At 39.6% G+C, this 27,845-nt stretch overlaps 1 protein-coding gene across 1 annotated transcript in view; it reads left to right on the forward strand.

Moving 5' to 3' along the window:
- The window catches only part of shank1 (SH3 and multiple ankyrin repeat domains 1), a 64,939-nt gene that overhangs the window by 12,567 nt on the left and 24,527 nt on the right, over positions 1–27,845 (forward strand). Inside the window, exons 2-16 of the mRNA XM_063904643.1 lie at positions 3,874–4,311; positions 4,369–4,473; positions 13,448–13,651; positions 14,266–14,337; positions 14,507–14,615; positions 16,918–17,072; positions 17,890–18,057; positions 19,703–19,819; positions 20,180–20,257; positions 20,849–20,915; positions 21,211–21,380; positions 22,903–23,024; positions 23,217–23,365; positions 24,691–24,804; positions 25,397–25,472. Coding sequence (XP_063760713.1) covers positions 3,925–4,311; positions 4,369–4,473; positions 13,448–13,651; positions 14,266–14,337; positions 14,507–14,615; positions 16,918–17,072; positions 17,890–18,057; positions 19,703–19,819; positions 20,180–20,257; positions 20,849–20,915; positions 21,211–21,380; positions 22,903–23,024; positions 23,217–23,365; positions 24,691–24,804; positions 25,397–25,472 — 2,093 coding nt within the window. The 5' untranslated portion in view covers positions 3,874–3,924. The remainder of the gene's footprint in view (positions 1–3,873; positions 4,312–4,368; positions 4,474–13,447; positions 13,652–14,265; positions 14,338–14,506; positions 14,616–16,917; positions 17,073–17,889; positions 18,058–19,702; positions 19,820–20,179; positions 20,258–20,848; positions 20,916–21,210; positions 21,381–22,902; positions 23,025–23,216; positions 23,366–24,690; positions 24,805–25,396; positions 25,473–27,845) is intronic.

The following is a 27,845-nucleotide window of genomic DNA, read 5'->3' on the forward strand; positions in this document are numbered from 1 at the left end:
TCTTAAGGATGATCTTGAATAAATTGAGGAGCCTTAACCTTATCTCAAGCGCCAACATCAGGTCACAAGCTAATGACATTCCAACAATATAAGTTGTGATGAACTCTAATGCTAAGATGCTTAACTTAGATGTGTTAGCATTTAGCTTTTGGCATTGTATGTTATGTGCATGCTTTTCCTCCCATGTGTTAAAGCACATGTTGTATTGCCTTTCTTTGTTTTTCTCCTTTTCTTCTCTCCTTCTCCTCTTTTCTCCATCTGATCACCCCCTCCTACCTGACTGCTTTCCCTTTCATCCTCTTCCATGCCCTTCCTCTTTAGCTTCCCCTATCTTTGATTACTCAGCAATATGCAAAAATATGAATTGTTCTCTTGCCTTTATTATCATATCTGCTTTGGGTATGTCTTTCTGGTTGGTCAGCTTTCTGACAAGACTTTACAAACGTTGCTTTTTTCTCTATCTCACTCCTTCTCTGTCTCTTTCATTCTTCAATTCCCTCTAACATTGCCCTGTTGTCTATTCTCTCTTTTCAGTCTCATGTTTGCTTTAATTTATCCGCTTTTCTTCTATATCTCCAGCACTCAATAGCTTTATATAGGCATCATTAACTTTGCAAAAGTTGCAAAATTGGAAAGAGGTTCAATATCCTTTCCGAAGCTTCCAATTCGTCTAGCTGTAGCAGCTACCTATAACAAGACCCCAAGCTCAAGTATTGTATTTTTATTTACCTTCCATTTATGCATTTTGTAGCCATTTCCTCCACTTCATTTATCATATGGCTGTATTATATTATTCACCAACCATGTAAAGATTTGACATGCAAAACATAGAATGAGATAATAAAATGAGATGTATTAAGTTGGATTGTTTTTGTAATATTTAAGTTGCAACATATAGAACAAGACACTAAGTGATAATCATGGTCCTTTATTTGTCCTTGCTTGGTTTGTACAATCTGAATGTTGTTTCTATTCATTTTTCTGCGTTTTGATTCAGAATCATCTAGCTTCTCACTTGTTCTTCATGACTGTGAGCAGAACTTTTATTGCTAACAAGTTTTGGAGGCTGAAATGCTGCCCGAGTCAGCGGCCAGGCATGAACTCAGTGTGTGAGTTGTGTGAGAATGAAAAAGAAACTGAAACAGAAAGCAGACAGACATTTATCTTCCAAGCAGAAACAATCTCAAGATTCAAAAGCTGTTTACCTTCATATTCTTGTGAGATCAAGTACATTTTCTTTCTGTATTGCCTCTAAATGGCACAGACTGCAATAAGTAGATAGTGATCCACTGGCAGCAAATAAATGATACTTCAGGAAAGGAAAATGTCATTGCAGAAAGTTTTAATAATCTCCACTAATGACACTCTTTTATCTTCCAAATCAAACAAGTTGTGAGGAATTGAAAGTCAGATCCTTTGCCAAAATGTAGGTCCTCTTTCTGTTACATTGTCTTGTAGTCCTTCTTCTTCTTTCTTCTTCCTTTCTGTTTCTTTTCGATCTGGACAGCTGGTAGTTTTAGCTCAGCGTCCCATGAGGGAAGTCTTGACATTTGTGTCTAACACTTTTCTTGCCTTCACAACATGGATCTGTTTCCCTCGCTGCCTTACCACAAGCACACACACAAACTCCATTTTCAATTTAAAACAGCCTCACTATCTTGTACTTGGTATTCATTCAGAGAAAAAATAAAGCAAACATGATACTGATTATTCTTCCATATGAATGTTTAGACGAAAGGCTTCATATGAAATGATGTAATGTACAGTTTTGTTTTTTGTTTTCAGATAACTAGTGCAATCATTATTTAAAACAATGAATGAATGTAGATTACCACTACAAACAGAAATAGCAAGTAGAAAATACCTTAAGTTAAAATGTAACTTTTATTATTGAATGATACATTTATTTGATCTATCCACATCCACACTTCTATTTTTCCCTGCCCTTTGTTATTCTGCTGTTTGGTTCTGTGTGGAGCTGTCCAGGATGTAGTGGTGCTGAAAATCCTGAAAAAGTGTTCAAAGCCAACCAGTAGTCACCAGGGACACATCTGTTATCTTGCTCAGCTTGCACTTGAGTACAGCACTGCATCACTGATGCTCTGAAGTGGCTTCTCACTCTCTCATGGGTGATGGCAAGAGCAATTTAGTGCATAGTTTATCATTGAAGAGCTGTTGTCTGTATAGAAGATGTGCAGTGACAAGCAGTCTGCTATATAAGGTTAGAACAATTAATCAGTTTACTGAGGATATTGTTGGCTTTGTAAAGTAACATTGTTTGAAGGAAACACTGTTTTGGGTTTTTCAATATTCACAGATGTTGATTGGTCTCAGCAGCTATAGTTTAACAAGACTACGATTTTTTATTGATTGAATGACAATACAGAAAATATACAAAACAATATGCTGGACATAACATTCAACCCTTGCTGGCTTGGCTAAGTTTGTACTGATGGAAGCTATAGAAGAAAGGTAATGGCAACATTTGAATCTTAATTTATACTATGATCAAGTTGCAACATTGAAATTAACAGTGCTGAGAAAATGTGTCTAATAGACTTTGGTTTTGCTTATGTAAAAGTGGTCATTTTTACACGAGGTAGGTCAAGACAATGCCAAAACACAGCGATTTATCCACTAGGTGCATTGAATAACCACACCACATGTCATGATAATCTACCCATTTATTGCCCTGGCACACATATCAACATAAACTGTTTGTCTATAATATATTCTTCCAATGTTTTATTTTCAAGGTTTTGATGTTCTTTTTTCTACTACATACAACACACAGAGCCACCTCACACAGAATTCTGTGTTGAAGAGCTCAGTTAAGTAATATGTGTCACTATGTTTGACCATATTGCAATATCGTATAATACTAACTGCCATAGTATAACTGCTCAGAGTGAAATACTGATATGTTTCATGCATCAGACACAAGAAGCATCTGAAGGTTCAATCATAAGATAAGATAAGATGTACCTTTATTAATCCCCATGGGGAAATTCAACTGTTTATGCAGCAACAGAGAAGAGGTAAAACAGTACAGGTTCACACAGGGATATGAAACACACATTGAAATAAATAAAAAATATATATACAGATAAGTAGCGAAAGTATTGTTAAACATGTACACATGTATGTGTGCAGAAAGAGAGTGCAGGTCAAAGTTATTGTGCAAAAGTGCAGGCTTTATGTGCCATCCGGGTTATTGTCAGTGAGTTACATGGTTAACCCCTTGTTGTGCAGCCTGATGGCTTCAGGCACAAAGGAGTTTCCCAGGCGCTTGGTGCTGTGCCGAGGTGGGATGAGTCTGTGGCTGAACGTACTCCTCATCTTCACTAGCTCTGCATGGAGGGGGTGGGAGGGGTTATCCAGGATACTGTCCAGTTTCCTCCTCGTCCTCCCCTCAGCCACCTCCTCCAGATTGTCCAGTTTAACCCCAACAACAGAGCTAGCCTTCCTCACGAGCTTGTTCAGCCTTTCAGCATCCCTTTTGTTGGTGTTTCCTCCCCAGCACACCACGGCAAAGAAGAGCACACTGGCCACCTTAGACTGGTAGAACGTCTTGTCATCTTAGCGTTACAGCACAGGCAGAATGTCTGAATGAATCTGAAAGCTGAAAAGGAACCGCACAAGTGGGATCATTTATACATGAGGTGTGAATAGTATGTCATCATGCGGTGAGGGTTAGAAGTACTGTGTGTCTGTAACTGCAGCAATCTGTTCCCATAGAGACCAGAGTTTGTAGGACTGATGTGGTTCGGAGGCCTGAATACAGCCGTGGAGGAAACTTACTCCGAACAAACTTCTGCAGATTTTCTTTGTCTTTGATTTATTCATGTCTTCTCTTTCATCCTCACATTGCAGTGTCTCTCTGGGAATGATGATGTTGCCACTTGTGCCGCCCTTTCTGTCACCATGACGATGCCGTTCAGCCCCCTGTCCAGCGACGAGGAGCAACAAAGGATGCTGGGAAACAACCGACATCTCTATCCAGGGGCAGAGAACGAAGAAGAGGAGGAGGAAGAGGAGGAGGAGGAAATGGAAGAAGATGAGCGTGAAGAGGACCAGGAGGAGGAGAATGGGGAGCTGGAGGGGGAAGAGGAAGACTATGAAGAGGAGGTGGTGGAGGAGGTCAGGCGAGGTGGCTTGTCAAGGGGAGGCAGGGCTGAGGGACACAGGCAGTCAGGTAAACTGGCCGGAAGACCCACGGGGGACAGACAGATCCGGCCAGGGAACCCTGGACACACCACAAACCCTTACTCGTCCAATCCTGGACCCACGCACCAACAACCAGCCAATCACGTTCAGCAGCAGCAGCAGCAGCAGCAGCCGCAGCAGCAGCAGCAGCAGCAGCAGCAGCAGCAGAGGAGGCTGAAGGAGCGCAGCACCGGCTCAGTTCCGTCTGAAGACACCCACATTGCCATGATGGTGTTCCGCATCGGCATCCCAGACATAAAGCAAACGGTCAGTGCTGTCACCACACACTAACACAATCTGTTAACTTCATGGCAACTATCTATGATAAGTTCACCCCTCAGATTTTCACAGTCATCATCAATAAACCAGTTATGTATATCAATTTCACCACTGAGGAAATAACAGCCTCTAGTTTATGCAAATATCCCTGGATAGGTACTATAAAGTATGTTCTACCGTAATATATTGTACTGTAAAACAATATGACAAAGTATATAACATAAGGTAGTGTAAGATATTACATAACACTGTTGAGAAGATGACAACATAAAAAGGCCAAAGCAAGCCGACCACATGTTGGCTAAGCTGAGGACAAAGATTGCTAACGGAGGAACAAACTCTGTCCAAAGGTAACAAAATCCTTCTGCCGGCATCTCTAAAGCTCACTACCAGGTTGGTTTTGTCTGTTTAATCTTTACATAAACAACACTTAGCTGTCTTATGGAGGGGTGCTCTGTGTCGGACCTTTTCACGACGGCAGAGCCAATCTAGCTGTTACCCGCTGTCATGCAGTCTTTATGCTTATCTTAGCTACTTCTGTAGCAACTTTAGTAAATAAACTAAGTTGCTGAGAGGCTGAGGCCGGGCCGGGTCGCAATTGTCTGACACGCTATCAAAATATGAATAGCTGAGATAAAAAATGCGGTGAAAAATAATGGGATTTAATGAAAAATTAGATGATTAACTTAGTAAAATTTAGACAAAGCAATTGTAATAATAATGGAAACCATCATAACGTTTTCAGCTGTATGTATTGTGGAAATATGTAAATGGTGTCTATCTTCCTGTCTAAGTCTTGGAAGAACGTAAAAGTATGACCCAAAAGTAGCTTTTAACTTTTCCTGTGATTATGGGCCTGTTTCAGCAAGGATGTATTCATGAACCTTTCAATCGGAGTGTGTGTTTATCATGCATTGTGAACTATGGGCTCTGGGACTTTAAAGAGTTGTGTTAGGTAGGAGGGAGCCATGTTATGTGTCTGTACCCCAGGGCCCATCATTTCATTATCCAACCATGAGAGTAGGTCAGCTCAGTCAAACATGCAAATATGTGCTCAAAAAACAGTGCCCCAAGGACTGGGTGTATTACACAGATCTTCCCCTTTTTTTTTAATCTTGCTTCCTTTTTTTCACTGCACTTAACTGAGAGAAGGGCAAATACTCGTCAGCAACGTGAGTGATCTGAGAGGGTGAGAGAGACTTTTCAAGGTGACCCAACTCCAGAGAGAGACAGAGCCAAATCTCATACAAGAGCAGTCACGATAAGAATATGTGGGCTGGAATTAGATTTTAAAAAGCCAGAAAGGATTTGGAGGGAGTCAAAGAGGGGGACATTGAAGTGGAGAAAGGTGTCTAACAGAGGGGATGCCTAAATGTTGCCATAAAGCTGCTATGATAATCCTTTTTCTGCTTTAAAGAGAGCTGTCCAGAATCATGATAGACTGATCCGCTTCATTTCCCAGTTGCGTTCTTACATCGTGTCAGTGTTAAAGCTTCCATCAGAAGTGTGTCTAAATCAGCTTTACGGGGTAGATATGCAGCTGCATCCATGTGCACTATGCAATTCTCCCACTCTAATCGACGTACGGACAATCTATTTTACAATCCATGTATTTGTGATCTGTTCAAAAGAATCATTAGTAGTATTTCATTGTAATGATGATGGAATTATGGATGGCAGGGGATACATCCAAGAGTGCGTTTTTTGTGCATAAGAGATAAAAAAAGTGTGAAGAGCAAGAAAAGGGATGATAGAGAAGAGAGGGTGGATCTTTGCTCATTGCCAGAATAAAGCAGAGCCAGACTGCCATTGTATTCAACAAACAGAAGGCTGCTTTACTCAGACATTAGCGTTCTGTTCTCTTTTCTCATTTCATTAAAGCCATCAAGGCTTCGGTAATCTGTCAATTATAAACCATCAGCAACAATGAAACTGTAAAATTAAATACACTTATTTGTCTGTATATTATATTTACCAACCCAGTGCACTATAAATGCCTTGCTCAACGCTTATTCCACCCTCTTGCTGCTGTGTGATTTATTATTGATCGGTGCATGGGTGTTTTGAGCAGTGTGTGTGTGTGTGTGTGTGTGTGTGTGTGTGTGTGTGTGTGTGGATACACTAGTGCTTGATTCCGTATTATTTGAAACCAGCTATAAATAATTCACCACTCTCTATTTATTCTAGGAAATCAGCATCAAAGTTTGATTTCAAAAAGTTGGATAAATGGGATTGCTTGGGAGTAGAATGCTCATTCATGCCCAAAACTTCAGAAATAGCTTGGTTGTCACATAAAGACACATGGACATGGGTAGAGGAAGAGTGGGGTACATGTGTTAGGAAGAAGAGGCAAAAGGAAGTGGAGGCAGAGTAGATAAACATACAAAGAAGAGGAAGTAGATAAAGGTATGGAGGAAGATGCAGATAGAAGCATATTAAAGTAGATCAATGTAGAACAAAGTTGCTGAGAAAGGATAAGGATAAATGTAGACAAAGAAAGACCGAGATAGAAAGAGATCGATCTGGATGGATAAAGTGAAGCAGACAGAGTGATAAAGGTGAAATGAGATTCAAGTACTAGAAATAGAAATAGTGAGCAGCCCACAGGAAGGATTTGGTTGCTGATTGATATTGACTTTCTCCCTAAAATAATTCTGTAATATTTGTCTAATATGCTCTTTTACTTTGAGAAAAAGAATAGCAAAAGTGTTAAAAATCCTCCTTGCTGTTTCGGATAATTTAAAATAAAATATAAATGACTCATGGAAGTAGAAGTTATGTTATCATGGGAGGACATATTCACAGTTCTCTCTCTGAATCTTTTACTGGACAGGTTTTTATGCAAATCCTGTTTGGTCTTTGTGAATGACAGGATGTAGAAATGAAACAATTATATATATTTTTTAAAGTTTATTTCAATGCTGATGGGAAACATGCACACACATGCACAGACATGCAGATACATGTTAACATATGACAGCACTAAATGTGACCTTTAACACTTCCTGCCAAAATGAACCGATTTGAGTACATTTTGTCTTATTACCCATCAACACTGACATTTACTGATTGACTCTCCGTCTGTCTTGACTCAGCTTAAGTCAATGTTTTACTCTCATTCGCATCATGCATCATTCAGAATAAAAAACCCTGTGATTTTTCTACTGTTTCATCTCCTGTTGTCCTCCTCCTGTTGGGTGATATCACTTTACACTCCTAGTACATTAAGGTTGTTGTACATGTCAGCTATTTCCCCCTCAATGAACTCTTAATTGCTTGGTAATTGTGTTGTGATGAGACAAGGGAGTGACTTTACCACGCAAATGCAAATGTTATGAATTAAGGGGGAGGGTGACGTAAGAGCTTTCACACGCAGTTATGCAGTAAATAAAACACAGGTAATTAGTGTTATAACTATTTTTTGGAAGAATATATTACTCTAAGATGCTTACAAATGAGTGTTGTACATCACTGAAATTATTCAGCTTGAGACCCTTTCCGTACAGATTTACCTGACACATTTATTTTACGATTCCAGTGGCTCTGCTGCACATCAGGAAGCATTTATATTTAAGATGACTATATTTTTGTGGCTGATATTGTAAAGAATATATAGACATCTGCATAAGTTCAATTCAAGCATTATTTTTTATGATCCCTCAATAATAGTTAATGACAATCTGCTCAATATTTTCATTAATAAAGGCACAAAACTGCGTGAAGAACACAGAAAAAGAATTGGACAAAAGCTTCTCATTGCAATTCTGATCCTTTTCTGTGCTGTCAAGGTTCCAGGATATTTTCTGCATGGCAATAATAACGCCCTCTGACCTTTGTCCTGAGATTTCCATGGAGCCCTTAGAGGAAACATCTGGTGACACGTTTTTCCTCCCCTCAGTGGGACCTTTGCTTCTTTCAAAGTCTCTTATCAGAGCCATACAAGCCTAATGGGGACACTCTCTGGAAGCTCCGTCACTCGAGGTGTCACTGACGGAGAGACTGAGTTAGTGATCTGTGTACTATTAGTCTGATACATTTGTCAAGAAGAAAATTGGGACATTACTACATGTGGAACAAATCTGGGGTTCCACACTTAGTTTTAATAGGTCAAGCTGAAAGGCAGTTGGATGGTTTGGTTTTTATCATCTCATGCCGGAGAGAGGAAAGTGCAGGGTGATAAAAGGTTGATGTACTGTCCCATTTTATCAGCTGAAAGTCAGTGAACTTCTGGAATAACCAGAATGTGTTGAAGAGAACCTATTAGCCTCAGTGTATCTACTAAAACCGTTGATTGATTTGCAGGTTAAACAGAAAACAGTGCTACATTAGGCAACGTTTTTTTGGGGTCCAGGTATCATACATCTGTATTTAAAGTGATATTACTGACTGCCACATTTTACATTGTTATACTTGTGAATGTGACATACTCTTTAAAACACTTTCCCTTTTAAATATCTATTAGTTATCTAACCAGCAAATAATCAACTCAGTGATAGCTGGGTAGTGACACTCTACACAATGTAAGAGGAACCGTCTGTAAAGTTAAATAAACTCAAACTTGACTAGCTACAACATTAAAATAGTGCCTAAATGTTAATGCTTAGATAGTAGGAATGTAGTTATACACTACAAATCTCACAGGGGGCATTTTCTTGCATTATAAGTTATTTTATTGAGTGTCACCTAAGGATCCATTTGATTCATTTTTACATTGATTTCATTTTTATCGTACATCCTTTACATCCTGCTTGCGGACCTGTGTACTCTGCACTCATCGTTCCTCCTCCACTGGTGTCTGATGATAAAGGAACTGGTCCATTTACTCACTCGTGTGCAAAGCCTCTACAAGATATGTGAAGCACAAGAAGTTGATATGATCCTGCCACAGTAGGCGGTCCAGGCAGTTTCATTTGAAGGTTTATTAGATTGTCAAACTTGTGCATGCACATGCAGTCAAGTTGGAGTTTGCATGCTGAGCGCATTAGACAATGTAAAACAAATGAGTCTTCCTCCACAGTTTGACATGATCTGAATTTGTGCAATCTCTGAAGTATAATCAGTTGCGCCATAGGCAGGATTTGGTCTGCTAAATATTTTTACTTGGAAATGTAGACATGCGCACCACGAGAAACAAAAACGCATGCATAAATGTTTGAATGCATTTTAATGATATTTTACCTCTCAGTTTGAAAGACACAGTGTCCCCCAGACCTCTAGGACAGAAGTTCTTTTAAGAAATGAATTTGCTCTCCTTTACTGCTGTAGAGAACAGGGAGGGAAGTGAGAGAAGGATAGTGAGATATGGGGAGAAAGTTGAATTAAATGGTGACATGGCTGGTGCGTGTGCATGTTAGTGTGTATGTGTGTCAAGTGGGGGCTTATTTCCCCATAGAGCTCATTAAAGGCATCGAGTCCCCCTGCACTTGGCCTGCAGGAAAAGGCCAGAGGGACAGAGATAGAGAGAGTTAGACAGAGAGAGAGAGAGGGTAACTCTTGTTTCTGCATAGATAAGAGACAGAGCTGATGCAGGAGGATGGAGAGAGAGGCGCAGGGAGGATAAGATAGAGATAGGCAGAGGAAGATAAAGAGCAGCATGGACAGAGAGAGTGGGCGCATGTGAGTGGGAAAGTGTGATCACAGCTTCAGGAGACAAGACCGAATTTCTGGTCTGCATAATAAAAAAAAACAGAAGGGCTGAAAGCTGCGTTAAGATTTTAATGTAAAACTGAAAAACATATCAAGGTTATAAGTTATATAAAAGCTGTGACTTATTGACATATTCATATTAGCATATCCTTCCCACACCTCCATCACTTTCACCCACTAACCCTAAAGACTACATGGCAACACATACAACATCAGATAAACAAAGCACACAACAACAGCACCTCAATGACTAGTGTCCTGTGTTACATTTTTTTTCTCTTGTTTTATTAGTGTTTTGTCTTGCTAAAAATAAATGAATTCTAACATTTAGGGCAATGATAGATTACAAGCATTCCAGGTGTTTGTGTGTTTCCCAGTATCCTTGTTTTTGCGCATGGAGTGTAAGAAGATATTTTACATACAGTAGTTGCAAAGAAATGATACCACAGAGTAACAAATATTTCATTACAAGTAAAACATACATATATTTAAATCCAACTCAAAACTTTAAATTCAAGCATTCATTCTCAAACTGCTCCATAGACAATGAATGTATTTCTAAATGTTGGCTTGTGTTATGTGTATTGTTTGGAGAAGCTAAAGACACACTTTCAGTGAGGTGGGCAATAAAGTCAATCTAATCTAATCTAATGTGGAAAGATGTGACACCCAGGGGAATCTTCTGAGAACACGGGCACATTTTGTTTTTCAGTGTCGGGAACACTACAAAAAAGCTTGTTTAAAAAAATATATAACAAAACAGTCTCTCCACACAATCAAGACCCCATTTATTCTCTGTGGACATAGCAAGATTTTGAATTTATAACTGAGTATTTTAACATTTTGCATTGGTACTTTTAGGAGCACTTCTTCCACCACTAAAATGCAATGTGTACAACCAGCTGACAGAACTTGGTGTTGTTAGTGTTTTTTGCAATCATATTGAGCTCTAATTAGCCAGCATACTAGCATGAACAAGATGAAATTAAAAACAGCATCTGTGCATTTATTTTTAATAATTTGACACTAAGACTATATATCTACAAATACATTTTACCAGCTAACAATTCCAGTATCCTATGAGTTTTACCAAGAAGCGCTCTTACCACTAGAGGGCGCCACAAACACGCAACTGCAAGTGCACAAATTTGAGGTTTAGAACAAGTCAACTATGACCTTAGCTGTAAAATGTTATGCAATATAATAAAGGTACAGTTTACAGGCTGAACTATTGCATTTCTATCAATACAACAATGTTGATTGCAGTGGGTGAAACAATTTGAAAAGTCATTACAATCCCAAATTGCATAATGAATGCCTTATAGGGCGAGGGAATTTTGATGAGCCTTAATTAGCTGGCTGGTTAGAAACTCTACAATCAATAATATTCTTGGAAGCATACAGATCAATAAGCAGCGTGCCTGCCTCAGTGAAATCTCCAACTATCTGAAGGTTTTTAGGTCGAAAGTAAAGCTATTACACATATTTTAATCTCCATTGTTCTGTTAGAATTATCCTGGCTTTTTAATTGTTCAAGTTAACTATAGGAATATTAATCAAGCACAATAACTGAATCATAATCCTGATGGTCATTTTATTCTAGCTTGCATCCCTTCGGGAGCATAACTGCAGTGGGTATGGATTGTGTGTGTGTGTGTGTGTGTGTGTGTGTGTGTGTGTGAAATAAAAGTAGACACACCCTTTTATCCTCTTTACCTCTCGTACGTTAAGTCTTAGACATTTCCCTCTCTTTTATACCTCTCTCTTTCCCACAAAACACAACACACACACACACACACACACACACACACACACACACACACACACACACACACACACACACACACACACACACACACACACACACACACACACACACACACACACGAACACGAACACGAACACGAACACGAACACATGCACAACCCCCCTGTACCCCATCTCCAAGGGAACACAGTGATGTCTCTATGGCAACAAGCAGCTTGCTCCACTAATGAACTGGTTGCCTTGGCTACCGGGTTGGCTGTGTGAGAACTGAGATACTGAATAAAATAAAAGGAGAACATGTAATATTACTTCTCCTCTGTACAAAACCCTTATGTACAGGAAAGGACACGCACGCACGCACGCACGCACGCACGCACGCACGCACGCACGCACACTTGTGTTGGCTATGTAAGAGATTAAGATGAGTGACAATTAATGAGTGAACGCTCTGGGTTAGAAGCTTTATATTTGGCTGAGAAAAGAGCCAATGCAGTAATGCAGTAGGAGGCAGGGATCCTTGCAGCTGTACTCTGCATGCATTGGCCAATCATCCCGCTGTAGCCTCAAGGTCAGAGACTCCACTCTGGGCAAGGAGAGGAAGCGAGCGATGGAGAGAAAGAAGGAGAGAGAGCAGTGCCAAAAACCTTCTGTCAGCCATCTGTGTAGTGAGTTACATCCCACTTTGCTGACTGAGCCTCTAAGCTGTTATGCATTTGGCCATTCAAGACCCCACCGGAGACACTAAACCTGCACAAAACTGCAATTCATGTCCTCTCTGCTGACCGAGGTCACTGGGAATCACCCACTTTACTCTGGGCCTGTCTCCCCCTGCTGGGTCACTGGGGGAACTGCCTCAGTGGGTTGCAGTCAGGTCCTAGCATCGCCTGCCACAGGGTTGTCTTGTAAACAGTGGTGACATTTACAAGGGGACCTTAATGAATTTAAGGGATAACGAGATACAAATTGAGATTAACTGAACAATGCATTTTGCCATTGTAGTTTGTTAAGGTAGAGTTTAAATGAATAACACAAAGTCGTGTTTTTGAAAAACAACGGAGAGGCCAAATATTGACGAAAGCACTACTTTAAGACAGATACTAAGCTTTAATGCCCTTAGCACCAAACTGCCAGCTGTAGTTTGTGAAATGCGGTTCAATCTGCAACAGTTAATTCAGAACATCCTAATTTTAGCATCTTTGCATTAGTAACAGTTCATTTTTCAAAGCACAGATGGTTTGGCCACCAAAACATTGCAGATCATTTCACCCCGTATGAGGCAGATTGCAGCCAAGTTAAATAGTTCTTTAAACTCGGTTTCACTCACTCACTTTTAATGTGACTATACATACTTCGTCATTCGATTCCCCTTTGCTGCCCTTTATATTTTCAACCTTGTTTTATTACTTATGCTGTCAAATTATATTATAATCTAAAATTTCTCGGATTCATCACATCTCATTTTCTATATCTTGACATTTAGAGTTTACCAAATAATCAATATAACTTAGAACTCAAAGCTGACCTACGTCTCCCTCTGTCTCTCCTGCAGAAATGTTTGCGCTTTAACCCAGATGCCACGGTGTGGAAGGCCAAGCAGCAGGTGCTGTGCTCCCTGACTGAATCTCTGCGGGACGTCCTGAACTATGGTCTGTTCCAGCCCGCCACTGATGGTCATGATGCCAAATTCCTAGAGGAGGAGAGGCTGCTCAGAGAGTACCCACAGTCCTTTGAAAAAGGGGTACCATATTTAGAGGTATTATTTCAGACTTCCGTTGACACACTATTACACAATAGAGAAGAGATTGCATGTCCTTCAAGTTTAGATACATGTCAGATAAATATCACCCTTCCATTCCAAAAAAGACTTTTGTAAAGCAATACTTGTGACCATGTTTACAGTTTTTTTTCCCCCAGATGAATGAAGTAAAAGACAGCAGCACTTTAAGACAGTTTAAACGACACCTACTGTAAATGCTCCTTGTGACATTTTATGTAATAAAAAACCCCTGAAATTTCATTCTTCTTAAAATGTTGCAAAACTGTTCAGCTTCCCTGCAGTGGTTAGTGCAACTCGTGCTAATCTGATGCAGTCTGTACAGTCCCCTTCTCTTCATGCTGTATTGAAACCCAGTGGAAACACTTAACTGTCCTTAAACTACTGAAAAAACAAAACCATTTATTTCAGATGTTTTAGGTGAAGTCAAATTCAGGGTTTGTATAGCAAAGCAGATAATTCTTTGCTCTATAATAAATCTGCATGCCCCATTTAGTGTATCTAGGCCAAAAGCTAAGAGAATTAAGGACAAATGCCCTTGGTGTAAGGCCTCACTTTTCTCTTTCCATTTTCTTCTTTTCTCTTCTGTTTAGTTTCGATACAAGACCAGGGTGTACAAACAGACCAATCTGGATGAGAAGCAACTGGCAAAACTGCACACCAAGGTATGAAACCCATGTATGAAACTCCGCTAAATGTAATCCCTGAAGGGTTTCAGCTGCATGTTATAAATCAATACTATAAAGTATGCATGTTACTGAATTAAGCCATATTTAACAGAATAAGTTCTATCTGTTCCCTATAAAACAGCAGTATGCTTCTCTCTGCATGCAGGCTAGTCTGAAGAAATTCATGGATTATATCCAAACCAGCGCTGTGGACAAGATGTCCAAGTTTTTAGACAAAGGCCTCGATCCCAACTATCAGGACCCTGACACCGGCGGTAAGGAGTGCCTCAGAGCCTGAGGATTTGTGACCTCACCTCTGTCATATTGCATTTTCCTCAGTTTCATCCACAGCATCATCCTTTTGTCTATTGTAGTATCATCCATCCCTGGCAATTTCATAATGTAGTTGTATTTGCTTTTATTGCCTTTGCAAGCGTAGGTTGCAAAGATCTTCAGACATCAAAATCATTACATTCCTGAGATGAATGCAAAATTGTTAATAAAGCTAAAAAGTACAATTTTAAAGTCAAAGAGAGCAATATAAAGTGTACATATGCCCATCTACCCACAATTATATTGCAAAATATCTTCCCTTATCCCTGTCTTTATAATTGTTGAACTGTTCTTTCTGTCCATCAAACATATAAACATCTATTTAAGGTTTAACATCCCTTATTGGTTAACCATTTCCTCTCAGACATATTAGCAGCTTTGTGACCTGTAGCTCTGCCAATCTTTTCCCCCCTGTTTCTTTGTTGGCCTAACACTTTGTGAAGGATCTGGGCCAGTGCTGTTCTCAATTTTGTGTTATTTTTCAGATCCTGTTAGTGCTTGGGGGGCGCAGAAGACTGCTCATTTACAGTTTGGGTGTGCTCTGCTGTGTCATTCCAGCAGCTGTAGGAGCAAAGTGTCACAACACAAACACAGGCTGTCATCACGGGTGGGAAAAACATTTCCACTTCAGAACACCAGAGGGCAATCGACAACCCTGATGAAGCCCCCTCAATAACATGCTCTGGTCTACTCACATCATCAGACCAGCATACCTTACACATGAAAATGAAACTTGAATTGGCTATTGCTAAACTCGACATGAGGGTTCAGTGTTGGACATTAGTTTCTATGCTAAATGTAAAGATACCAACAAAAATCGACAAAGCCAAGGGTAACTGTGAATAACAGAATTAATTAATTCAGTTATAATAACTGTTCTACTACAATGACCTTGCCTTAAAACTGAGAAGGTTGGCTCAAAAACTCACTAAATCTATGTTAAAGTAGATTTTCAACCGTTGAAATGTTCTTTTTCATGAATTAAAGTGGTTCTTCTTATTCTTGACTGTCAGTTTGAATCAAAATGATTAACTATTAGGTCTATGGCATTAGGCTTAGGATTGGCAAGGGGACGATCAAAAGCATTTGTTTTACATGTGACCTGCCTGTCTCTCTTTTTTCATGTTTTACCACCAGCAGAAGGCTCACACTGAGTTCCTTTAGTAGGACATTCAATTATTTGACCATATCGGCATGGCTCCTGTCAGCGGGGGCTCACTTCCATTTCTGCCAAAGAAACTGTTTAGTGGCCAGTGGGCAGTCTTCCCGACATGTAAACTTCAGAGAACTTCAGATGCAGTCGAAACATTACCCCCAAATGATTTGTACCTGAGCTCTCCAGAATCATTTTGAGGATAAAAGCGCTTAATCGTTTTCCACTTCGCCAAAAACTCTCTTGTTGCCATGGCAGCCAATGCTCTGTACCCTTTTCTTTTAGAGGGATCACTTTGAATGCTTTTCTTCTAGTAGGTGCCATTGAACCTTCTTCCTGAAGAAATTGAAGTTAAAAGTGTTGTGACACTATATTGCTTTGTTTTGAAATCTCCATTTAATGTTAGCATAATTGGCTCCAAGTATCATGAAGCAAACTCAGAATAAACACTTTCATATTTACTTTAAAGCTAATGTTTCTACCTGTAGGATGAAACCAATCTGGAGAGGTAATTCTCAGAAGAGTTTTTATTTTACATTAAATTTAATCAGAAGTGTATTTGAACATATGCGGGAAACTTTGAAGTGCTGAATTCTCTCAGGGTTTGTGGTGACCTGAAAATATTTTATGATATCATTTCATTCATGCTGGGATTCAGAAAGGATTGAAGGGATTCTTGTTGAAATGCTCAGAATGCACAGTGGTGGATGCAAGCTGGCTGTTCCACCTTGATGTTTTTTTTTATTTAAGGGTATCCAAAAGGCACTTTTTTTTTCAAACATGAGGGTCCCCCGCCAACAACTCCACAGGGTAGTTTAAAGCAAGAAAACATTGGAGCAACATAAACACAGTTTCAGAAGAGGTGGACAGTTCATTATTTTTTTGGAGTTCAATATTGGTTAATATGTTTTCGTATAACCTACAAGGAGAATGGTGCAGGTGTTCAAGAAGTTAATAGTTGATATGTATTGTTTTCAAGCGCCCCCCTAGGAGCAAACAATCTGGACAGTGCCCTCCAAATAATTTGACTTTCAAACCACTACTTTTGTGATAATGAAAAACTCTTGAATCTCTGTGTGTATGTCCCCCAGAGACTGCTCTGTCCCTGGCGGTGCAGTGTGAGCCGGGTGGAGGTGAGGCCATCCGGGTCCTGGTGGAGGGAGGGGCTCACATTGACTTCCGCGCCAAAGATGGACTCACACCCTTACACAAAGCTGTGCGAGGCCACCGCCATACAGCCCTGCTGGTAAACATTGACTCACATTGTATCCTTTTTATAGATATGCTGTTATCTAATTATGAGTAATTTTCATTTTCATTGTCAAGCCATTAAAAAAAAGAAAATCCAACCGACACTCGGGATGCTTGCACTGAATCAAAGACTATCTTCATTTGTGTTGCTTTGTAAGCAAATGAGCTAAAGACAGATTAAACAGACATTCCCACGCAACCATCCACACTCACCCACACACAAAGAACAACAAAAAAACATCTATTATCTTATTCAACCAGAGAGAAAAAACACATTTAAATTCAGATTGCCTGGATTAAAGGTGTGTGGAAAATTGACATTTAAGGCATTTGTCCAGAACTTAAGCTCCCACACCTCAGAGAAGAAATGTACGTGTAGAAGGGAAAGACTGATATAGGGGGGATTAATTGCATGTGGTACATTGTCAGAGAAAATATTTTTCACAAAGGGAAGAAAACAGCTTCATAAATATACTACAGACTCTGATTGAATACATAAGACTCTCCAGCCCGAGGCACTGAATGACCTCTCTGAAACCCTGGCTATGTGTTCCCATCCTTTTATAAGATCCATGAATATTCCTCGATTGGAAGTTGGTAACCACCTTTTGATATTTTTGCTGCCTTTTAAAATTAGATATATTATTAGCATATAAAAGTAATTGATTTGAATTGAAATAGAAAGTAACTGATTTTTCATGCATTGCAATAATTGCATTTATATATCTTATCCGCTTATTGGTGTCATTATTGCCAGTATTCAAGAATGGCCTGAACATGAGGTTGACCTTCTTTGCTGTGTCTTTCTGCAGGTCCTGCTGTCCCTGGGTGCATCTGCAGACTATAAGGACCGGCGAGGGCTGACGCCACTCTACCACACTGTGCTGACAGGCGGGGACACCTCCTGCTGTGAAACATTGCTTTACCACCACGCCAAACTGGGCATCAGGGATGAGAACGGCTGGGACGAGACACATCAGGTACTGTACGTGTGTGCATTAGGGTTGTATACAGTAAATTCTTCTCCTAATCAACTGCAGAGGATGCTTGGTGCTACCTCTTTTTAATCCAGTGGGGTCAGTGGCCTAATTTTTCACTATTTTTGGGTTGTAGTCTGAAAGCACCATAAAAAAAGTCCTTCTTTCAGTCATTTAGGATTTTAAATTCTGTTGCACGTACTATCAAAGTGGGCATGAACCCTATTTGTAAAGTACCAGTGTACTCTGTGTTCCAGTGTCTCCGTATGTACAGCATCTGTGTCTGGGTCAAAAACCATTCATGTCATCAAACTCCACCCATTTTACCTCGGAAACCTTTCACCCTTCATCCCATCCACAAAGCTTCAGTGGCAACATTTTCCAGCGATGAAGTGGACAGAAAATAAAGGTATCAGTGTCATCTTCTCAGTGATAAGCATGTTTCCTGAGATTTTTTTAGAGTTGATATACCATTGTAAACATTTTAACCACTAAATAGCACTATACAAACCTCTATATATTTTTTTCTCATTGATACTGATTTCTTACAACTTGGAAATACCTATGGCCCCTAAAAGTATTCAGTGTTTGAACAGGATTTTTTTTTGTCAGAATTGGATCCACCCATTATTCCCTGTAGAGTTTTTTCATTCCAGTCACCTTCATACTGCTACACACAGTATGTAAGTGTTACTGCATTTACCTTTGCAAAGAAAAACATATATTCCACTGAATTATTGTTCAAGGTTATTCTATTGCCCTTACTACTGCTGTATACTGTTGCTATATTTTCACTACATGATCATCATGGCCGAAATAATAAAAAAGCAACAATATTATTTCAGTATCTTTAGAAATCTTTTTTGTTGGCTTCAATGAAGCAATTACAATATGATTGAAGAGATGCTGGATTCTTTACATAATAGTGTAATCGTTTTTTTTAAACATATCAATATTTCATTTTTCAAATAAAACATGTATTATCAATCCCACTATATTGTTTCACACTCCTGTTCCTTTACCACTGAATACAGCAATTATTTTAAAAGAATCATCTTTAAACCACCAGTGAGTTAACTGGCATTGTATGTACAGTATGAAGCAGTGTTGCTATGACAACTTGTAGTTTAATATCTGTTTTCTGCAAATTGATTTATATTGTTAAGGCATTGACTTCAAAAAGGCTGTAAGGGTCCTGAATTACAAACAGCTGCTGAAATAAGCATTGATTGTGTAGTGGCATAATTTATCAAATAAATAGGCTAATATACAGTTAACAGTTTTGATATTCCTTATATGATGGGCTGTATTTGTGGGACAATACTGAAGGATAAGAAGTCACAATTATTATTATGATGAGATCTCACCCTCTCTGTTTTCGCACCCTCTGAGTTAGGTGTTAATTAAATGTTGTGTCACTTGATGCATGTCACCCTGTTTCTGTCCCTTTGTCACTCTGTGTTCTTCATCATTGTTGCTTCTCTGCCTTTCTGTTATCTCTATCAAACTTAACCTCATAAATCCATCCTGTTTTACACTTTGGTACATTTTCCTACTTTCCTAACAAACTATTTTTCTTTCCACATCTTGCTGTCCTCTCTGTCCTGTCTTACCATGACTCCTCCACAATCTGTTCATGTCCTGTCAGGCCTGTCAAAATGGTAACTCGCAGCATCTGGAGCACCTCCTCTTCTATGGGGCAGATTCTTCCTCCCAGAATGCCTCTGGAAACACTGCCTTGCACATCTGTGCTTTATACAACAAGGTAGACACATTTTCTTTAACCGGGATCAAATGTCAGCTACACAGTAAAGAAAAATATCACCATAAATACCTTAAACATTTAAAGATAACGTATAAAGATGAATGCAACATAAATGCTCTTTATCTTTGCAGTTTAATCAAAATGCAAATGAATATTTGTATACCTGTATATTTTCATTTGAATTGTATCTTGCTTAAAAATCAGTTTTGAGTTTTAGCAACATTTTAGAACAATGGCATGTACAAAAAAAGTCAATAGAAGATAATACCTTGTTATATTAGGCTAATGCTTACAACAGAAAAGGTGCATTTCAAGATTAAGAGGCAATCCTACAATTCATGTACACTAATGTTTTTGCAGGAAAGCTGTTCACGAATTCTGCTCTACCGAGGAGCAAATAAAGACACAAAGAACAATAGTGGGCAGACCCCTTTTCAGGTAATGACTGTGTGCCTGGCTGAGTAATTATGCATGTTGGGTGCTGTTATGGTTTAGTGTCTTATTAAGTTAAAGTAGCAGAAAGTGCCAGGGCCTAATTTTACTTAAAACATTAGTGTGCTGCGATGCACACGGAGGTCCCAGGTGGCAGGAATGCGTGTGACCCCTTAATCTGGATATATTAACTCTGTCGATGCAGAACAAGCCAGCTGAGACAGTCTGTTGTGTTTATGTGCATGCGAGAGAGGAAACGAGACGAGACAACAGGGAGAAAACACCAGTTTGGCAGACTTTGTGCAAGTTAAAACACCCAAAAATATAGTCTCACCGGGATGTACTTATTTTGCTGTATAGTTTCTTTATCAAGAAAACAGCAAATCTATGAGAATGTTTTTGAAATATGTCACGTCCATAAATCGGTGTTTCATCATTTGTAATTTAGCCCATTGGAAGTACAAGTAGAGTGTACACATAATGGGGTTAAACTAATAAAAGGTCTGTTACAACATTTTATTTTGTGCATGCATTTGCCATAAGACTGTATTTTACAAAAGACTGTAAATGTATGTGTCTTTGTGTGCCTTTTTCCAGGTGGCTGTTATGTCCGGCAATTTTGAGCTGGGAGAAATCATCAAAAACCACCGGGACACAGATGTGGGTAAGTAGCTAAGGTCAGGCTTCATTTTGCATAGCAGTTTTGGGATGAGTAACGTTGTTTAGTGACATTTTGTTAGATCTAACATCGAGCATTGGACCATCACGGGGGATTCCGGGGTTCAATTAACAAGTAAAGGGGAGCTGCAAATAAATATTATATAATGAATGCACACAAGGAGTATTTACAGCACCTATCTGAGTATGTACACTCTGGATGGGGAGGTGGTGCAAAATAAGAGCAGTTCAAATCTGATACAACAACTTTTTATTTCATTATTTCCTGTCTCCCCTCCTAGTTCCCTTTGTGGAGTCTCCTAAGTACGCACCGCAGAGGCGAGAAAGCACCCGTACCCTGACGATACCCCACCCTCACCCCTTCCTTCGAGCAAACAGTGACAGCAGTATGAACCTACCAGACTGGATGGCAGTGCCCAATGCCCCAGGGACCAACATTGTCTCTGTGCAGGTATGTGTGTGTGGGTATTGTCAGGGTGTGGGTGTGCAACAAAAAAAAGCAATATCACCCCCAAGTCTAGTATTTGTTTCAGCTTTGAACTTAACAGCAACTGTTATGTTCATTAATAGTCTTTTTATGACACCATGGAATTGTTGATGACAAAGAAACGTTCAAAGATGTCTAGAACTTCTCATCCATGTTCACTTAAAATTCACGTTTAAATTGATTATTGGCAGTGGAAACAACCCTACCTTGAGGTCTATTTTGTAAGTGTTTTGGAACATTTGACTTCTTAAAGAATGTTTAGTTATTCCCCAATGAACACACGTCAGTGATTATTAGAACAGTACGGTCCTGGATTGTGTTGACTCCTTCAGAATTTATCTAGGAAGTTATGCAATGTATTTTATTAACTTGCATTGCAGTACAATTGGCCATTTACTTGAGAGCTTGGAGAAATGATTAATGCACAGATAATGGATATTTACATATCACAAATGGAAGCTTGAGCAGTGGCATCCCCATGATTTAATTTGAAGGGACTTTATACAATGAAATACATGACCTTTATCTACCTCTAGTGGTGAACGGTTCGCACTACAGCAACTTATATCTTGCTTACTCGATTAAGCTATACATGTTCCTCTACTTTAGTCTGGGCAAGTGACCATGTTGTGTGATAGGCCATATGAATACAACATCATGGAAGAAAACTACATAATTTATTTGATGTTTGCATCAATCAATTTGCAAATATAAATAAATATATATATATATATATATATACACTGCCTGGCCCAAAAAAATGTCACACACTCTAGTAATCGTTGGACCGCATTTAGCTTTGATTACGGCACGCATTCGCTGTGGCATCGTTTCCACAAGCTTCTGCAATGTCACAACATTTATTTCTGTCTTGCATTAATTTTTCGCCAAGATCTTGTATTGATGACGGGAGATTTGGATCACTGCGCAAAGTCTTCTCCAGCACATCCCAAAGATTTTCAATCGGGTTCAGGTCTGGACTCTGTGGTGGCCAATCTATGTGTGAAAATGATGTCTCATGCTCCCTGATCTACTCTTTCACAATTTGAGCCCGATAGATCCTTGCATTGTCATCTTGGAACAGGCCCATGCCATCAGGGAAGAAAACATCCATTGATGGAATAACCTGGTCATTCAGTATATTCAGGTAGTCAGCTGACCTCATTCTTTGGGCACATAACGTTGCTGAACCTAGACCAGACCAACTGCAGCAACCCCAGATCATAGCACTGCCCCCACAGGCTTGTGACCTCTTTTCTTTGGCCGGGCAGTGTATATATGTATATCTATATTTATCATTTCATGACTGTTGTTTTTGAAAACATTTTTAAGCTTTTCAAAGCAAAGTTAAAGAAATCACAGGATACACATGTAGCTACAATATTATAAAATCACTATACATGTGGTTGTACATTGAAATAATATACTGTTACATATAAACATCTTGAATAGATATTCTTTCTCGGTCTGTCCGTCTGTCTCTCAGGGTTATAAGCATACAGGAACCCTGCGGAGCTCCAGCAGTCCCAGAGGGGCAAGGACGCGCTCCCCGTCCCGAGGAAGAATCGGAGACAAGGAGGACCGGAGCAGGCAGAGTCGGAGACAGGGGTGAGTGGCGAAAAGCTGACATCTGTCGTGCATTATTGCAACATTTTGGAAACATGATCTCATATAGACTTAAACATCCTTCAATTTCAGTCTGAAGTAACCAGTTGAATAAAGACATTCAGTCACCCATACCTGTAGGGAGCTTTAAGATTTAAAGTTCTTCTCATATTCTGCTCCCTCCCCCCCATCCAGCCCTACCCCTGCCAGCACAGCTGGACAAACCGCAGGCCAGCGGAGACGCCTTTACAGCGCTGTCCCTGGACGAGTCTTTGTAGCTACTCGATCACATTCTGCCCAGGGCGAGCGGGAAATCAGCTTTAATAAGGGAGACAGGGTCAAAGGTAACTTTGTTTATTTTCATATCAAGAAACACAGTGTGTGTGTGTGTGTGTGTGTGTGTGTGTGTGTGTGTGTGTGTGTGTGTGTGTGTGTGTGTGTGTGTGTGTGTGTGTGTGTGTGTGTGTGTGTGTGTGCTGAAGCATAATACTGCATTTTGTCCTCAGTGTATTTTCAAAGTGTTTGTCTCAGTGTTTGTGATTCTGTTTACGCCTGATTTAGACATGCTTCAACACTTGAAATGTAAAAGTGAACTGAGTGAAATTAATATTTCTCCTCTGTGGGACGAATAAAGGTATTCTGATTCTGATTCTGAGGGCAGGATCAGAAACATGCAAAGCAACATTACAGAATCTTAAGTAGAGGATTCTTCTCTGTTTAGGACTTTGGCATCGCTTCAAATAGTTCGTTATAATATATAAACTGCTGACTGTAGGGGTTTAAATATTGAGTTAAGATTTAATTAGCAGCTTTTAAGATAACATCATTTATTAAACTGATAACAGATTTTGGACACAATGCAATATACTACATGACAAGAACAGGTACTTTATCTACCTGATGTTAGCTAATACTACTATACACTGGCAAATATCCACCAACCAAAGCAACATAGTTAAAATGATCATCCAAAACAAACACAGCCGGAATAAATATTGATTAATTTCTCTGCTCTGAAGTTCTCTCCTTGGTTAATATAAAGTAATAGTTTAATAAAAATGTATTTTCAAAGGTGAAAAATATGTTATTTTGATTCATATTTACCAACTGAACCCTTTAAACCTTTCTGGCTGCAAATCCTGACCACATGTCTGATAACAGTAGTGATATTCAACCAGTTAGGACAATTCAGGCTGGAAAACCAACACAATAAATAAGCAAATAGTAGCACAAAACTTTGTCGCTGTACTAGCAGCCACTTCACATTCATTTATTAAATCAGAGAGATGTTTAGCACTACCACCCAATACGTACTTATGGGTGGATTGTGGCCTTCAAAGGTGAATCAAAAACCCTACTTTTCGGGAAGTGTAGAATGAGTTTATTAAATGGCCTTGTCTCAACATAAGTGTAAGGTATATATGTTTGTATTCAATGTCTGCAGGTATGAATATGTGTGTGTTTGTGAGTGAGTCTAAGGTGTCGCCAGGTATGTATGTCTTGGTGAGTATGTAGGTTTGCATGTCCATGTGTACATGTATCTACATAATTTATTTTTTGTCTGTAAAATATTGTTGTCTTTTTTGTGTGTGTTCATTTTTAATTAGTATCTTTGTGTGTGTGTGTTACCTTCTCCTGACATGCTGCTCTTTCATGCCCACCCCTCTAGTGTTGAGTGTTGGCGAAGGTGGGTACTGGGAGGGGACGGTCAAGGGTCGCACAGGCTGGTTCCCCTCTGACTGTGTGGAGGAAGTGATCCTTCGAAGCCAAGAAAACCGATCAGGTGACCACTAGTAGTCACACACACTCACAGACAAACACTGGCTCATCATAAAAACATATAGCATCATTTCAATGGAATGAAAAGAAATGTAGCCAAAAATGTCATATTTAGCCTCATATAAACTTTCATTTAGCCTCTCACAAAAGCCTGACAAAGGTTAGACATGCTTGTTTTGGTGATAACATGTATATTGGAGAGGTGCAGGGAAGGCAGATTTAGTCAATGTCTACAAGCTAGCTGTTTTGCCCTTGTTTACATTACTTATGCTAAGCTAAGCTAACTGATCGCTGGTTTTAGCTTATACTCTACAGACATGAGAGTGGTATTCCTTTTTCTCATCTAACTCTGTAGAGTTAAAATGGCAAATTACATTTGAAAATGGCAAATTACATCTTTTTCCAAATGCCTTTTACAACTTAACTTGCTTGATTATCTAACAGTCAATCAAATTAAGCTGTTCACTTTAAAATGACATACTACACAGGGAAGATAATCAACGTAAACCCCACGTTTAAGAAGCTGAAACCAGCTAATATTTGGATAAATTGCAAATGGACCTAATGCTGGTGCGTTAATGTGATTTTCTGTTTAGAGAGTCGTGGAGAGCGGGCCAAAAGGCTGTTCCGTCATTACACTGTGGGATCCTATGACAGCTTTGATGCTCCCAGGTAAGAGTTACCTTGCCGCCAGCCATCACTGATGTACAGAAAACTGAATGACTGCCAGTTTTATCCAAAAAAGAAACAAACTGCCAGATTCTTTAAGCAAATTGGGCAAAGATGATTAAGGGTCCTGCTTGAGCTCATAGGGGTAGGTTGCATCAAGGGTAAGTTCCCACAGAGGGCTTACTTCACCCAACAGAGGTGTATTTGAGCTGAACACAGTTTGGGCCAATAGGGCTGACCAAAAAGGCTTTTGGATGCTTTGCTGCTTATTGAGTGTTATATGAGGACCAGAATGAAGCATGAAAGTGTCCCATTATGACTCTGATGTATTCTGGTTGAATAAAGGTTAAGAAAAGGGCAGCTTGACATTCAGATTATGGCAATGTTTTCTTCCATTGTCCACAGAACAGTACTGAGCCAAGAAGGGATGCAGCTCTTTGCTTAAGTGCATGATGTAACTTGTCCATCCGCCCATTGGGTGATGCTAATCAAACTGACATCCTTTTCAATATGACCCTGCTGCTGCAATGTTTGACACACAGCATGTTGAGACAGGAAGTTGTTGTTACAGTAACATACTGTATACGTCTATCCAGATGATTCATGTAGTGATTCATTTGTTCCAGTGGTACTTTGATTTGTTTATTGTGATGTGTTGTGAGTAATTCATGCAGTAGGATGAAGATGTGTGAGGGTTCACTGCCTCAGGTCTAAATGCTGATCTGCCTGCTTTTCATACTGGAGTCATCCTCCAGGCACAGGTTATCCAGCTCTGTTTTGACTAGTGTGTTTTTCTGAGTTTAACATGGGCAGACGGGCTTATTTCATCATATTGGGCTTTTAAAGTATCTTTCCTGTAATATTTCTACCTTTTGGCTCAGAAGTGCTATGCATGCAGTGTTGCCAGGCTGTAGTTTTTATGTGGGCTGAACTTTTGAACAATGATGAAGGTGGTTCAGACCACAATGATGACTAAGTCGGAAATATAGTGTGGAAAAGTGTTGACCGATGTTATACAATCACACAGTCATCATTACTGCCCTGCTATCTGAACTGATGCATTGTATGTACTGTAATACTGTACCATGGTACAAACCATAAAAGTATTCAAACGCAGCTGAGATATTTTACTTTGAAAGAAGGCTTCTTGTGCTGTACCACACACACCATTCACCTGTTGCAAATGGATTTTATAAACACATGTACACAGCGAAATCTCTGCATTTAACCCATCCTAGTATTATTCTTATACTGTAATGGTAGTGGCACCAGCCCTACTGAAGGGCAGCTCAGCGGGAGCAAACTCCCCAAGTTGACTCTCCTTGCTTGGTCTGTTCTGGGACTTGAACCAGTGACCCCAACTTCTCAAGCCAAGTCCCTACAAACTAAGCTATAGTTCCGGATCAGCCTCATCAGTTTTGCTCAGAAAAAAACGTTCCTGTTCAGCTTTTTGATTATGGAGTAAGACCTGAATCTTCTCTGGATCTTCTGTGGAGTTGGTCTGTTGTCACATGAGCATGACTCCTGTATTAATGTTAGGAGTGTGATTTCTCCTCATTAACTCGCCCTGATATAATGTCATTCCCTTTAATGCCTTGCATCTGCATCATGCGAGCGCCCTGTCGCTTTGATGCAAACTCGTTCCAGTGTCCATGACTTAGACTGAATAGAGAGAGAATTATTTACATAGAAATAAATGCATTATCAATCGCATATATTATTTACACAAAATCCTGCCTTCAGCCTCCATCTTTCTCTCTTTTTTATTAATCATCCTTCTCTATCATTCCTCAACTTTCGTTTTCATGCCTGCTTTCTTTGCTTCTCATGTTTTCCCTCTGTTTCTCTCTGTCACATGCACACAGTATTTATTATTAACATGCTTTTCATCAACAGTAACATTTAATGCAATTTAAGCACTTACCCATTGCAAACTTACACACATATGTTTGTGCACACTTGCAAACACACACATCATGTATAATTAAAGCTGTGTACTGCAGCATAGACGGTGCTATGCCAGGCAGGCAGGCATAGCTGACTCAGAACCGCCTACTTTCATAGCCCTAATCATGACATGTAATATCTCATCTATCCATTCCTTAATCCTTCTCCCCATCTCTGCATTTCATCCCCAGCTTTCTATTTACCACTGTATATCTAACCCCCTGTACTTTTTAATTTTCTTTTCATCACTCCCTCTCCCCTGTGGTGTCTCCATCTGGAGGTCAGACAGTGAAGGGCACTCTAAGGGAAAGGAGGTTGGAGAGGGATGAAGAGGTTGGCTGAAGGAAAAAGGGCATTCTAGGTTTTTTGTGTGAGCAACAGGGGGCAAAAGCGGATTAAAAGAAAGTCTAAAGAAGAATGCCCTCCGCC

This window comes from Eleginops maclovinus, chromosome 16 (assembly GCF_036324505.1).
Source record: "Eleginops maclovinus isolate JMC-PN-2008 ecotype Puerto Natales chromosome 16, JC_Emac_rtc_rv5, whole genome shotgun sequence".
Lineage (NCBI taxonomy): Eukaryota > Metazoa > Chordata > Actinopteri > Perciformes > Eleginopidae > Eleginops > Eleginops maclovinus.